At 40.9% G+C, this 15,138-nt stretch overlaps 1 protein-coding gene across 4 annotated transcripts in view; it reads right to left on the minus strand.

Moving 5' to 3' along the window:
- The window catches only part of LOC109485476 (histone acetyltransferase KAT6B-like), a 24,512-nt gene extending 10,735 nt beyond the window's left edge, over window positions 1-13,777 (minus strand). Inside the window, exons 1-16 of one of the 4 annotated variants that reach the window (XM_019789124.1) lie at window positions 13,636-13,777; window positions 11,088-11,305; window positions 10,247-10,762; window positions 9,714-9,822; window positions 9,070-9,182; window positions 8,655-8,736; window positions 7,715-7,844; window positions 6,664-7,418; window positions 4,968-5,053; window positions 4,319-4,443; window positions 3,528-3,600; window positions 3,312-3,401; window positions 1,780-1,920; window positions 1,352-1,445; window positions 695-819; window positions 208-314 (exon numbers count right to left, since the gene is read on the minus strand). In XM_019789124.1, the coding sequence (XP_019644683.1) occupies window positions 208-314; window positions 695-819; window positions 1,352-1,445; window positions 1,780-1,920; window positions 3,312-3,401; window positions 3,528-3,600; window positions 4,319-4,443; window positions 4,968-5,053; window positions 6,664-7,418; window positions 7,715-7,844; window positions 8,655-8,736; window positions 9,070-9,182; window positions 9,714-9,822; window positions 10,247-10,762; window positions 11,088-11,252 (2,711 nt within the window). In that variant the 5' untranslated portion in view covers window positions 11,253-11,305; window positions 13,636-13,777. The other 3 variants (XM_019789128.1, XM_019789126.1, XM_019789127.1) reach the window with 3 other exon arrangements.
- Between the last annotated feature and the right edge of the window lie 1,361 nt (window positions 13,778-15,138).

Consider the following 15,138-nt stretch of genomic DNA (forward strand, 5'->3'; position numbering starts at 1 on the left):
ACACTGTCCTGCTACTTGCTACATAATGTAATCCCACAGGGTGTCTGCTACAGCACCAGTTACCATGGTAACAGCTCTCTGGTCCAGGTCATTGACCTTATTTACTTGGAACGGAAGAGGAAGAAGAAACAGAGCAAAATTAATATATTTTCCTTCTGCGAAGGCAGATATGACTAGAAATGGTTTCTGTCTTTGTCCAACTCTCACCTGTCGTCCTTCCTGGTGACCATATGGAGGCTCTGTAGCGTGGCTGCGATGTCATGTGGACACATCCCAGTGGCCTCGCTGATGACCTTTATACTGATGTGGTCACCCTGGAAGTAAAACAACAATCAGTCGCATGAAAATCACAAAGACTGACTTCACAACACTCAGGGACTAAAACCTCTGCGTTGAGAGCAGAAATTCTTATCTGTTTCCGAATATTTTTTTCCCAATTTTTAACCGGTAAAATGATGCCCCCGGCTTTATGTCCCTAACTCATTTTCACGGTTTCACCCGAGTCTTGAAAGAGAGGAAATAGGTGTAAAGTGCCTTTTCCAAGGACACAATAGTGGGGCCTATCAAGGATTAGAACCCAGAACCTTCAGATTCTGAGTCAACAACCCTAACCACAAGACTACCTTGCCATTTAAGAAATTGTATTTGAGAAATTAAAAATGACTATACAGTTTATAATGTTAGCCATTGTTACCTTGTGTTTTGCTAAGTACTCGAGGATGGTGCTGCGCCAGTAAGCGGTGTAGCTGATGCGCCCCAGGTCAGACAGCGGTTTCTCTGGGGACCCAGGCTGGCCCTCACGCTGGGACAACAGGTAACCTGCACAGAACAACATCAATCACCTTGTTATACAATCTTTGCTGTTACTTAAAAAAAAAACAGCTACCAATTTCTGTGCCAGTTTTATCCTTCTCTGAAAATAATATAAAACATAATTCTTGTCGTCCTCTACAGTTGTACACAAAGCTTGGAGTCAACACTACAGCTTAAGCCGTGACAATTGTTCAATTCCTGTGAACAATTTCATCAGCTTGGCTGTTAGACGGGGGTTAGACGTGCTTGCACCAAGTACAAGTCTTTTTTGAAGCAGGATTTTTACGGCTGGATGCTCTTCCTAACGCCAACCCAAACCCTAGTAGGGCTTGGGCTCCCTCTAACTGAGGGGGGAAATGCATGTTAAGTGCCTTTCCCAAGGGCACAATGTCTGGGTGCATGTCCGGACATGTCTGGGTCCAACCCTGGGGATTGAACCTGGGTCTTCTTGCTTGACAGTCGGACGCTCTATCCACTACACCACACAGACGCCACACACAGACATGCTGTTTACAAAGGCCTTGTTGAGAAGACTTACTGAATTCGATGAGGAAGCGTCCAAATCCTCTCCTTTGGAAGTGTGGCATGGTCATGATACAGGACACATTGTACTTCTGTTGACTGTGTTTTTCCTGAAATATCAAAAGTCTGTTAGCCTTTTCGAAAAGATTAGTACATTCACATTATATCTTAAGATTTTTCTTGCTGTATTCCATTTTCTCACTGGAATGATCTCATTCCAGAGTTTACTATTAATATTATTAATGTTACTGAACCTTAATGTGAGTTACGGTAAAAGCAGAAACCTTAGGAGTGGTTTTATTTTCATTTTGTGTGGTAACTTCTTACTGTGAAATCATAACACTACGAATATGTGTTTTATAGTTCTATTTTACTACATGAAAACCTGCTTTTCCCTCCAACTGCAAAATAAAACCACCGCAAAAGTAAATACATTTACGGTACCTTGGAGAAGTAGCCAACGAGATGGCATCCCTTTTTGTCGTTGAAAGTCAGTACATAGAACAGGAAGGGTTCCACGTCATAGTACAGGGTTTTGTGGTCCAGAAACAGCTTGGCTAGCAGACACAGGTTCTGACAGTAGATCTGAAACAAAACAAGGAGAAGTCGTAGACATCATCCCTCCATGAAATAGCTTGTTATTTTGTAATCTTTTGGTGTATTTCAATAGAGATATTATGAGTCAAACTGTTATAGAGTTTGCGAATATACTACTGGGGATGGTACCCAGGCTACATTTGCCTGTACATGTAGGTCAATGACCAGACAAATGACCTGCAGACCAGACAAACAAGATTTATTTTCCTGCAGACTCTATAGGGGTAAAAATAGATAGGGCTGCCTGGGTCTGACCTACCAGCTGGAGGTATAAACAAAAACACTCTGTCCCAACTTTTGGGTCAAACAGACCATCCTATTATGAAGTAGGGGTGAAAAAGTGAAAATCCTTTTAAATCAAGCAATAAAAATATGCGACAACCTGCTAATGCACTCCAAAACACAAAGAGACTCAACAACTACCCACATACCAAAAATCATACCAAACCATCCCCTAGATTTTCCAAACATTCAACACAAAAAGTCCAACATTAAACATTTTGTAAATATCAAACGCAAACAGCTAGGGGACCCAAATTTAAACCACTAAACCATGGTAATAACAACTACATGCTACCTTAATATCGCACAAACAGTCCATAACGCGAAAACAACAGAATAAAAAAATTAAACTGCAGTACCAAGGTCAATCACCAGGGGCTCAAAGTCAACCTACACAATCTCCAAGGCCCCATCCATCAATCTGCCAAATATCGTACAGTTCCTTCTCACCGATCTTCAGATATCAGACCAAACATGAAACGGAGTAAAAACAGTACCCCCATTTTCATGGAGGGTAAAAACAGTACACATTGTTGGTAAACATACATAATACAAAGTTCCTTATCACTTTAACCTACAACGTTATGTTTTAAGTAGCAAATATGTATGTGTGTGGTGTGGGGGGGGGGGTCAGTCGTCCTTTCAACAGAATAACTCAAGAAGGCTTAATATATATATTAGTCTTCATATTTGATGGGTAGGTCTTGATAAGATTTAAAAATGATTAGATATTGGTCCCCCTAATGGCTTGCTATGGTACTGCAGTGGAACTTCCGGTTTTGATCTCCTGGTAAAATAGAACATTCATGACACTATCAATCACTTAGTGCTTTTTGGTTTGCCACTGCTGCTTCTTCCTTCAATGATATTATCATGCCACAAGCCCATCTGTACCTGTATCTGTATAGCCGGTATAACTGCCCTTTGGCGCAACACACCAGCTTTGCAGGTATGCTCGCAGCAACAGCTGGCTATATAATACTACACCAAATGACCTGTTACAACCAACCGTTACACATCTCACTGCAAATTGTTCCATTTTCTAAATACAGTGAGTATTATTGAATGTTGTGTGATCGTTATAAACGTTGTCTTACCTTGTTGACATTACCATCCACCTCAAAGACAGACAGGTTATCCTTGCGGTAGATTTCATTGGCCGGTGGATGGTGCCAGCCACATTTGATCTGTGGAGGTAAAACATGACGATTCATCAATCAAATCACCAACCACAACCAAACAACAGGACAAAGACATCAATTTCATGATTGAATAAGTTTGAACTTGAACAAGAAGAAAGTGCAGTGTCTTACCACATGCCTCTTGAGGATACTTCTACTCTTCATGTACTTGAGACAAAACTCACACAAGAATAACTTTGGCAACCTGCAAAAGATAGAAATGCCATCATTAATATTGGCAGGACATTTAGTAAATAAAAATTAAACCACTATAGTTCACACACTGCTTCTATACTGCGCAGTTAAGAGAAGAGTATGGCACTTGAACACACAGTGCTAGTGCGGACTAGCCCCGATATTTGACAAAATTCTACTGCTCGTGACAGACAAGAATTTTGCCCAATCTGTCACTTTTGACAGACAGAAATCGGCATGTAAACTCAGTAAAATGCCATTAAACTAAGATTAGTATACCAGCAAAATCTGTTCCTCAAAATGCAGGAAATAGCATTCCAAATCAGGAATTCAAAATTTTTCCTTTGGAAGCATTTAGCCTGAACCCTTAGATGCTCGACATGTTACAGCAATTTGAATTAAAACTAGAGAAGTAACATTTGCAAATAACATTTGCAAATTTTTACTAATACATATTCACATACATGTACTACGAGTATATCGTGACAGGAGTAGAGCAGACCATGAAATTGCAACATTATGTAACCCAACACCAGTCACCATGGTGACAGACGTCAACAAATCACGTCATTGGCCAGATCAGAGGCTAGTGTTTGGAACATAAGAGGAAGAATCTGAGTAAAAACAATATATTTTCCTTTGGTAAACATAATGATGGAAAAACAAATTTCAGGGAGGCTAACACACTGTTTGGACTACTGTAGATGGGAAGTGGCTTGTTCACTGACCTGGCGTACTCCTGTGGGTATGGCGAGGAGTACCAGGTGTGAATCTCGTGTCGACCAAACTCGATGACGGCGGGGCAGCGCGTTCCTGCCTCTATAGACAGTTCTGGAGCGATGGGTTGCATTTGCTGAAAAACAAAATCACGCTTGTTTTAACGCACTGAACCAAGATTTTACCAGCATATCCTTGGCATAACATACTACACCTGTACAAAACCAGTATTGTAGATAGCACTTTGGCACATTTCTTTTGAGGTTGTATTTGCAAATTTAAGGACAACATCCCAGCATAGTTTTTATATGTTGTGTCAGAAAAGATAAACAAAATTTTAACACAACGTTAACCAAAGATGCAATGAAAAACCCTGAAAAATCACAGAGGTGCGGTACGTTTTGCCATATGCTGATGTTATACTTCATCATGACATTGTCTTTGCTCCATCAGAGTCGTTATATGCTGCATTTCCAGGACTGTTGCTGGTGCATTGCATATTTTATGATACAAGCCTAGAAGGTAACACATCGTCACCGTTCACTACAAGTTCAAACATTAAACATACATGGGTGAGGAAACCATGTTCTCAGATATAGGTGGACATCATGTGTCTATACGTTGGAACACTGTCAGTCCATACAGTACTACCACACTCACCGTTAACGCGATTTCCTGAGCTTTCTTGAAGAGTTTCAAGTCCTCATCGTTGACTCCGGGTAGAACTGCCTTGTCGCTGCCCGACCCTGATGAAAAAACACTCCGTCATGCATTACCCTAGTCACACTGTACTACTGTACGGCTCTCATCAGAACTTGTTTCTTTACAGGACAATTGGTGAAACTTGTCCAATTCCTTGTGTTGGAAATTACAGTTTAAACTTGAGCAACAATTTGCGGCTACGGGCTTCCTGAAAATTGTATAAATGACATTGTTCACTTTATATGAGGCATAAAACTGCCACATAAAAAAATTTTTTTTGTCAGATTGGGAATTTTCTTGCAGATTTTTCTAAAACATCAAAAAACAAAAGCAGCACTTTCAGCAACTATGATTGAGCCTTATGAAAATACCAAACACGTGCACAAGCAGAAATCATATCAATGCAGATACCAAATGAAACACAATTTGTATGTTTGTAACAGTGCTGACCAGTATGATAGATGTCTACAGTCAGATTGCTGAAGCCACACACTAGATAAGTTAGTGTCTGATGAAGCATGCTCTTAGTTAGATATGAGTTAGTACTGTTGTTACTATAACTACCCATAGAGAGATCTCAATGTGGGTCTCCGATAGCAGTTTTCAACACAACACAACCTAACACTTTCTTCTTCCAGAAATTCTGAATAATATATAAAAACGAGGATATGATAAATTTCTGTTTAAACACACCAACAACTGTACTGAAACAAAGGATACAAAAATTGACTTTCATGGATTCAGAAAATATTTCCCGACTACATCAAATCACAACATATAACTTGGAAGGAACCAATTCGAACTTCAACAAAAGCTTTGATACATCCACCAAAAATAATTTCATAAATCAGCAATTTTCACCAGTCTTCATAGGTTGACCTGGATTGTATTGGTATCACTCAGACAACTCTTGTGCAACAGCCATCTCTGAATCAGTCAGTTTCAAATTCCTGTAAACGTTATCGCGAATAAATGTTGTGTGAGGTTTCTCCACCATCCAGTCTACACCGTCACAACAGATACAGACAGTACGGAGTGGAGAAAAAAAATGTCCACTTCCGTAACATAAGTTCCCACGTTTTTCAGCAAGAGGACAACTGGCGACAGTGGTCCTCCACACCACATACTCCCAGGTTATGTGTTTTGTTCACTACAGATGTGAGGAATGGAAACATTAGTGTTGAATGCTAAGCCACTCTACCTAAGTGACAGTACCAACAGAGGTTTTGTAGTAGTCATCTCAATCGCACAAACCCAGAGCTCTAAACTTCTCGACTGCACACACGAGAGAGGTGACCAAGAAAGCGTGACACTACGACCCTGTAGCTCAGAAGAAAACAGAGTTCAAGACTGAAGCAGAAAGAGCGACACTACCTACAGTGAAGTGTGTGGACAGCACACTACAAACCACCTACAGGCGGCCAAGAGCGTGGACAGAGGAAGGGAGGCATGCACCACGGCAATGTCTTCCATCTTTTTAAAACTGGGTGAGTTGGCAGTTTGTGTTAGCAGTAGTCATGACGTGGAAATGATATATAAGAGAGGTTATCAGGAAGAGATGAGAGTGCTAGACTTCTGCCAGTGCTGAACTCTGTTTTGTGCACTCAGCCGGCATGGGTTTACGACAGACTGGCCAAACAAGAGCAGTTCTTACCCAACGGTTTTCTGTCCCTTCCTCCGCCACGCCCCTTGTAGGGGCTGCCAGCGCCCGATGGTTCGGGAGCCAGCGTGTCATCCTGTCTTGACTTGGGCGCCAACATCATGACCTTATCCCGAGTTTCACCAAGCAAATCCAAAGCTGGCCCCTGCCCACAACTTTCCAAATCTGAACTTTGGAAACCCTCTTCTGAACTGAGAAAACCAAACGGCGTGTCAAAGTGTTTGTCTGGTCTACTGATCTTTTTCGGAGGGGCGTATAACGGTAGGCTCCGTTTCCTTGTTTCCCCTTGTGTAGTGAAAATGTGTGAAAGTCCGTCGAACAGACCCTTGACCTGCCCTCTTCCTGGGGTTTGATAGTGGCCCTGCGGTCGGAAGGTTGTGTCTACCAGGCCTGCGGCTGTTATGGGCTCCTCCTGACCATTGGTTCCATCATGGCTGGCACTGCCAGTCAAGATAGCCTCATCACAAGAAAGGCTAAACACATCATCATGGACACTTTGCGACCGGGACGTCTTTCTCTTGTTGCCAGGTGTAAAGAATCGGGTAAGGCCGTCAACTAAACCTTTGGGTTTAGCTGCCACAGAGCCTTCGTCACTGGACAATCTTTTATCATGACCCCCCCTCCCCTTGGAAGAGTCCTTCCTGTGAGCTGGACTACCTTGTCCCTTGGTCTTGTCCCTGATGTCTGCAAAGTAAGGCTGCTTCGATCTGGCTTGTGAACATGAAGACCCCTCTGCACCATTCTTCATCCTAAAACACACAACATGAGTGGATTGGACATTAAATTAGTGTAGGACCTTGTGGTACCCAGTGCTTGTATCCAACATTTCTGTATACAACTAGAAAGGTAACATTTGCAAAGCAAATACGTTATGTTTACCTTCACATGGTTTAGTCCAAGAAACTAGCCCTGTTTATTCTTACTAAAACGGATTCATATACATGTGTATATATATGGTGACCAGCCCGTCCAATACTGTCCTGTAACTTGCTACATAATGTAACACCACAGGTTGTTACTTCTGCACCACATCAACTATACTCACAATGGTATATGTGACGTGCTTGAGCTTTTCTTCTTGTACTTTTTCTTGATACTGTTAGCCACTTGCTTCAGTTCCTCTTGGTCATTCACAGGTTCCTGATGATCCTCACATAAACTGCACTCCCAGTTACCTACAGGCATCAACAATCCATTATATCAAGTCAAGAGAGACAGTGTGAAGTACTACTTGTCCTATTCATTCTGTTCGAGACATAAACCCATAACATTTTGAAGTGGTTTTATGAAAATCAAAATTGAATAGCAATAATGTTCTTTATTCACAATCACTTGTTTAACAAGAGCTGCCGTTTTTCCTTTCATCGGGAAATTATGACTTGTTCACTATGTTAAAAAAATATCTATGTACATCACAATTACTAAACATTTTAGACTTTACCAGTAACACCTTGAAGACATGGCCACTTGGGAAGGTTTCACTGCACTAGAGTAACTAGACCTTTTTCGTTTGGAAAAAATTATACATTCAACAGGCTTCCTTTCCTGGCCAATATGTTGGTTCTTAGTGATGCATACCTAAACACAATTTCAGGTTCAGGTCCGGATTCAAGTCCAGAGGTTTAGGTTCAGTTCCGGACTTGTAAGTCCGGACCTAAACCCATGACATATACAAAATTGCATGTTGGCAACCTTGCAATGTTGTCTGGGTGAAACTTTGGCCACATAACATGGAGGCCAGTACTTGACGATGCCCGATGGCAATGTTTTCTCTTTATTTTGCAGCAAGATTTTGCAATCTACAGAAGGTTTTAGGTGGTTTGGAAAGAAAAGGTGTATGTGAAATGGTCTTTTATGGTAATAAGTCCGGACTCGGTTCTTGACTTTTAGGTTTTTTTGGACTTGAACCTAAACATTCTTACAAGTCCGGATCCAAGTCCAGTGAACCGGTATGCATCACTATTGGTTCTACCAGTTCACAGTACCTTTAGGCATCTTGGTCAGTGGAGGGTTGCAGCATTTCATGTGAAATCCACGGTCACAGGCATCACAGAACAATATGTTGTCCTATCAAGGTACAAGAACAGAGATCAGATACAAGCATCCTGTATGTAATATAACAGGTCAGACAAAAGCATCCTAGTATACAAAACACCAAAACAGTTATAAACTGTCATATATATGGTGAGAGGAGTCCAACTTGAAAAACTCTGTCCTGCTACTTGCTACATAATGCAATCCAACACCACACGTCTCCTAGTCCTACAGCACCAGTTACCATGGTGACAACCCTCTGGTCCTGATTATCGACCTTATTTGTTTGAAGCAAAAACAATTTCCTTCTGCCAACGTTAACATAATCTACAAAGAGAATTATCTATTTTAGATGTATGCACTTACCAGATCATTTTTATTTTCACACGAAGTACAGGTCTTACAGTCGATACACTGCCACCGCATGCTGCGAACTTTCGCTGTCAGTTGTGGGGAGTACTTTAAACATGACGGATGACCTAAGAACAGACACAGATGGTTTGAGGTTAGAACCATACCCATCTACTGTAAATACAGAAACTTTTGCAGTGATTTTTTCCCACAAATTCATGACACCGTGAATTGTATTACTAGTAGTACAGTTCTAGTACTGTATTACAGAAATGTTTCAACCGTGAATTTAAAACACTGCAAAAACCTCCTCTACAATACAAGCGTGAAATACAACCACTGCAAAATTAAAGGCACTTACAGTACATTTTGTACTAATTTCCAAGAAAAGTGTTGCAGGTATACTTTGCCTGGTGCAAGTAATTTCGAATCGGAATGCATGCTGAGAAAACTATTTTGAGTACTTCAGTTTTTCTATAGTGATTTCTTCATTTAGTACTCTGTCGCTTTGTTACCAACTACCAGTAACTAATCTTTGTACATCTAAATTCAAACGATATTCAGAAATAAAACTACATGCATCTAGTGATGATGCCTCTATTGTACTTAGTGGCAGTGAGTTCCACCAGATAGTCCTAGGAAAAAATGAGTTTCCTCACCACTATTGCCACAATCTGCACAAGACAACAGCTCCTCTGCCTGGCCGTCCCTATTGCACTCTGCTGTGCCCAGGCAGAAGGAACAGACAGGCATGGGGGACGCACGCGGCTGGAACATGGTCAAGAAAAGGGTTAAGCAGTCATCATCAACGCACGATGCTTGTATTAAACACATGTAGATGTTTGTGGTTATATGTTACAGATAGCTACACAAGATTGCAGCTAACAAGTGCACACAATTTACACCGCTTTTTCAAGTTTTAAGAACGTTTTACAAGGCTTTCACATGACTATCAAAATCAACTACAATTTTATCACAATTTACATGACTTTTGCACAAGAAATAACCAAGTTAAAACTGTAAAACACATGGGAAGGGAAGTACTGCAGCTGTATACTTACTTGTACAGAACTATAGATTTACTTGTACAGTGCACATCTACTTGTACATTAGTTGTACAGTACAGACTGACTTTACTTTTCATGTACTTCCCGGAATAGAGTTGTACTTTCCCAGGTTTCACTATCCTTACCTTTTCCTCCATACTAATGACTCTGTTGGTCCTGTCTGTATCAGGCACAACAATGTCTATACTGGAAACCGACCCCGGCGAAGACGGGCTACTACTGAGATAGTCGAAACACGACGGGCCGGCGCCCAAGTCCAGTTTCTTCGCCGGCAGTCTGAGGAGCCTCCCGTCCTTCACCAGACGCCCGGCGTTCACCTCCCGTTTCGCGGCGAGCCTCAGCTGGTTGCTGAACTCGGACTTGTCTCGGAGCTCGGCATGGTGCTTTTTCCACAGGTACTTCTCAATGTTCTTGAGAATAGACCCCGACGGCTCCTGTAGCTCACAGATGGCATCCTTTAACAGGTTCACAATGTCCACCTTGTGTGCGTGAGACGAGGAACTGCGAGACTTGGACCCGGGGGACTTCTGCGGGTCCTTGTACGAGCAGACGCCCTTGTTGAAGACCTTCAGGATGGAGCCCTCTTGAACGCTGGTCTCGAGGTGTTGCAGAATAAGGTCTCTTGCTACTCGGTGACTCGCCTGTTGACCCAACACATCTCAACATCATTTCTGCTGTAATATTTTGGATCTCTAAAAATCATTTCAACAGCTTATTAATCCATACAGTACACTTCAAGCAGTTCCTATACGTGGAACAAAAGAATGTTCTGAATAGCTGAAGTACAAGAAAAAAGTCACCAAGCAGATGCAATGATAGGTGTGTAAAAGAACTCGAAGAAGCCACTAGACATTGGGACTCATGATACAGATATTGTACTGTAATTGACTAGAAAAATATTCCATTGGTATAGTATTGTAATTGCAAATTACATCACGTAATCCAAGCAAACATTGACTATATTACCTGAACAGCATTGCAGATACGCTCTTCACACGGACGCTGTTTTTGCTTCTTGATCTTGTGGATGGCCTCGAGCAGCCACTCCGTCAGGCTCTCGGACGTGACGGCCTCCCACTCGCGCTCGCGAACGACTCGTGGTGTTCTTCCCGCCACCAGAGTGTCCTCCATGGTCAATCACACGCGTACATGGTACTTTGCAAAGTCACATGGCACTCCTGCACCTGCAGTGTGGTAGAAATATGTTTCTTTCAGTGATCTGCAATATTGTACAATGTAAATGTCAGAATTTTGTACTGAAATTCGGACATACTTTCTGCATACACACAAGTCTTTACACCACATTTTTGTACAACCTTCTCAACCTAATAATACATCTATTAACATCATAATATAGTAGAGATGTGTACCTAAACTTAAGTTCAGAGTCCAGATTCAAACTCAAATTCAGAGGTTTAGGTTCTGGTCCGGACACAAAATTGCAGGTTGTTTTTCGCCTACAATTTTGAAAATGTCTCTGCAAAATGCACACAGCAGGTGGAGATTTCTCAGAATCTAACAATGAGTCATGTAATTGTAATTTGCAGTCATCTTCATAAATACAGCACTGCAGCTACATAGAATACTGTAGGTAAAGCCTACTAAAGGTAAAGCAGTCATCCAGTTGAAGCATGATACATTTTCAAAAAAGTAACAGTGCAGCTTCGCTACAGCTTATGTTTATACCCAAGCAAACCAGGTCACCCCTACCTTTCTTGCTAAGTGTGCTAGGTTCTGATACAGCTACAACAATGACCCAAATTTCATATTCATAATCCTGAGTCTTTCTGAGAAAGAAGGTTCAAAGATTAAAACCTTCTTGTTCTGACTAAACAAATGTAGAATATTATATGCTTTCTTTAATAAACAACATGTCTATATGTCTTTTTCATAAATTGCTTACATTCAACTGAATTATATAATAATTTATCATCAAAATATTATTGTCCCAAACCTTGCAATGTGCTGTATAAAGAGGAGATTACCAACACTAATGTGTAATTTTTAACACCTGTCTGGATCTAGAACCATCTGTTCCATCCGTCTTTCGGGGAAAAATTCATCTAAATTTGAACAAAAACTCACTTTCAACTGTCTTCTATACTGCAAGTCATATTACTAAGAGAGTACAGCTACTAGTATATATCTGCACATTGATGCACTGAGAATTTTTTTCATCTAGTACATGTACAGTATCTACAACATAATGAAGTTAGAAAATAAAGGTGTGAAGACAGGCATATTTTTCACCAGCATATGCATTGTAGGGCTTCTAATCTATACACAATGTAAAAATCTGACACAACACAACGCTAACATAGGGAATAACAACTCCCTAGTACCTCCGTAACACCCTGACTTGTTGATAAACAATCCGTACCCACCACACATTGTCTAGGTTGAAGAAGTACCTTTGTATGTCAACTAGAGTGTAAATTTATACAGTGACTCATGCTGCCATCCTTGACTCATGGCTGACTGATCTACATGTATATACTAAGGACAGTTCTGCATAGCATATATACTAGTAATAGACACTTCCTAAAAACATGTTGCCCCCCCCCCCTTGCAACACACAAACAAACCTTAACTTGCCAATCTGTAAAGCTTGAGAACCATTTAGACTTCATTTACTGCGTTTTTAAAGCATCTAAGTAACATATTTTAGGGATAAAGTCAAGAGTTTTTGTCGTATAGGGGTGAGTTCGGTTGATGTTTTTGTGGCTACAACATGAGTCATGACCCCATTATTGTGGTTTTGTCTTGTAACAACCAAGCAACATGGGAAACAAAGAAGGTCAACACAGATAACGAAGACGAACCAAACATTTCTACAGACTTTTGGCTGTGCATAGACAATATACGTACCCTATTGATAATCTAGGCCTCACAAAAACGTAAATTACCTCGAAAAACAGGGACCAAAATGTTGATAATTCGTGGCGTGGAGTGCTCCATGAACAAAAGCCTATCCCATCATTCCCTCATATGGGGGAGGGGGGCGATGTGATTTTACCTCACAAAACGTTCTATGCGGGCGTTATTTCACCAAAACACACCTCCAGTCCGTTTCTAACAAACTACACGGTGTGATGGTTTTATATTATGGTGCACTAAGCCAAGGGAAAGCATCGTTGTTGGGGCATATCCTCTAATCTAGGTCGAATGTTATTCGGTAATATGAGGTCGCATCACAGCTTGCTAATCTGGCGTCACGATCACGTTCCAATCAAACCATTTATGGTTACGATTCCAGGCTCTATATAAACTACGGGGCTGCCTCAGTACCCTCAACTACATTTTTCAAAAATCCAGTTATGCATTCCCAACGAGATCTGTTATCCCACAAGGTGAAAATATCAATAATTTGTCACGTTAAAATGACATGAAAACAAACCTTTGAGCTGGCAAGATGGCGGATGGAATGCCCAAGCAATTGAAGACTACCCGGAAGTGGACGTTTAACGGCTTTTTCTAGAGAATCGTTAGTTACCGGTTATGCATAGTCACTTACCTTGTAACACGCTAACGAATCAAACAGATTTGAGTGTATGATTACTTTGTTGACGGTTCTTGCACACAACTATGTTCAGAACAAAACCTTCTGTGGAACCCCAGCCAGCAACGTCAAACCGACAGTAGGGAGAATAGAGTATGGCATCAGTCGCTCAGAGTGTAATATTTATGCCTTTTGTGGGTAACCTGGTGAAAATATTAGTTGTATTTCACAAAATGTGTAACAGTATATGTGCTTGTTTGTGTTAATTGCGTAAATATCTGGAAAGTGACCGCAAAATTCCAACTATTAACGCTAAGTAGTCGACCGTACAATTAACTTCTTTCAACCAATATGGCAGAGGCCTCTGAAGGCTAGCAGATGCCAGCTATGCCAGCTAAAGAAAGGACTGGATGATTACATGCAAATATAACGTTGGCAGGTTTGGAATTCTGCATCCGAACTGTCTCCTACAAGATCGTTCGCTGATTCTAGAACGCGATAAAAAGCGTAGTTCAATGCTACGCTCTGTTTAAGTCATGTGATCCGAACTTGAACAGGTCCAATGACATGTAGTTCAGGCGCTGTACGTTTAGTGTCGTTATTATTCAGTGCTTGAAAAACAAGCCCCTGCTGTGCCCCGCCACTCATAACAATCGTTTTGGCAACGGAACGCGGGGCTGTAGGCGAGTTCACAAGAGAAACTGGCTGACAGACAGAAATTGGTCAGTTGATATGCAATGTTAGTATGTATTTTAGCTATTATATTTGCAAATAATATTTGCAAAGTTACAAAGCATGATTAGCTATACACATGTTACTTGTCTATTGCGTGATTTTTGTCTGAGCGGGCGTTTTCTATTAACGGGTAGAATTTTGAAACAAAAATATTTTCTTATACATGAAATGAGCATCTTTTTTAATCTATAGTTTTATTTGATAGGCTTGTTTACCACTTTGACATATCGCTGTATTTAGTTTTGGCCCAATACCGTGACAAGAACAACTAGAAAGGCCAATATTTGCTTTGGAGCAAATACAGCGATGGGTTCACCACATTTTACGACATGGCAGGGAAAGAATGGGAAACACAAGGGAAAACAATGATTTACATTGATATAACTATAATATGAAGTAAAATACAACTAAAACAACAGTTGGATAGCTATTCCCTACTTTATTGGTTAGGATTTTTAATTGCATAATGCAAACTGTTGATTTTCAAAATAAAAAAAAACGTCCATGCCCGGCATTCCAATGCTGGAGCAGGAAAGCTTGAAATACCTACCAAAACACTTGAATACAGACATACTGTCAGAAATGCTTCTGTGCAGGTGTTAATCAAGTTAAATCCCAACAGCCAATCAGCAAGAAGTATAGAGGAAAGCTGCATGCCTATTGGTTGATGCCCTGCATTCCATTGTGATGACTCATGCCCAAACGTGGTAAACAAGGCACACTAACACAGTAATACATTTGCTATAACACAGCCAAAAAACTCAAATAAAACCATTACTAAAA

The sequence above is a fragment of the Branchiostoma belcheri genome, unplaced genomic scaffold (genome assembly GCF_001625305.1).
Source record: "Branchiostoma belcheri isolate BF01 breed outbred unplaced genomic scaffold, Haploidv18h27 scaffold76, whole genome shotgun sequence".
Taxonomy (NCBI): domain Eukaryota; kingdom Metazoa; phylum Chordata; class Leptocardii; order Amphioxiformes; family Branchiostomatidae; genus Branchiostoma; species Branchiostoma belcheri.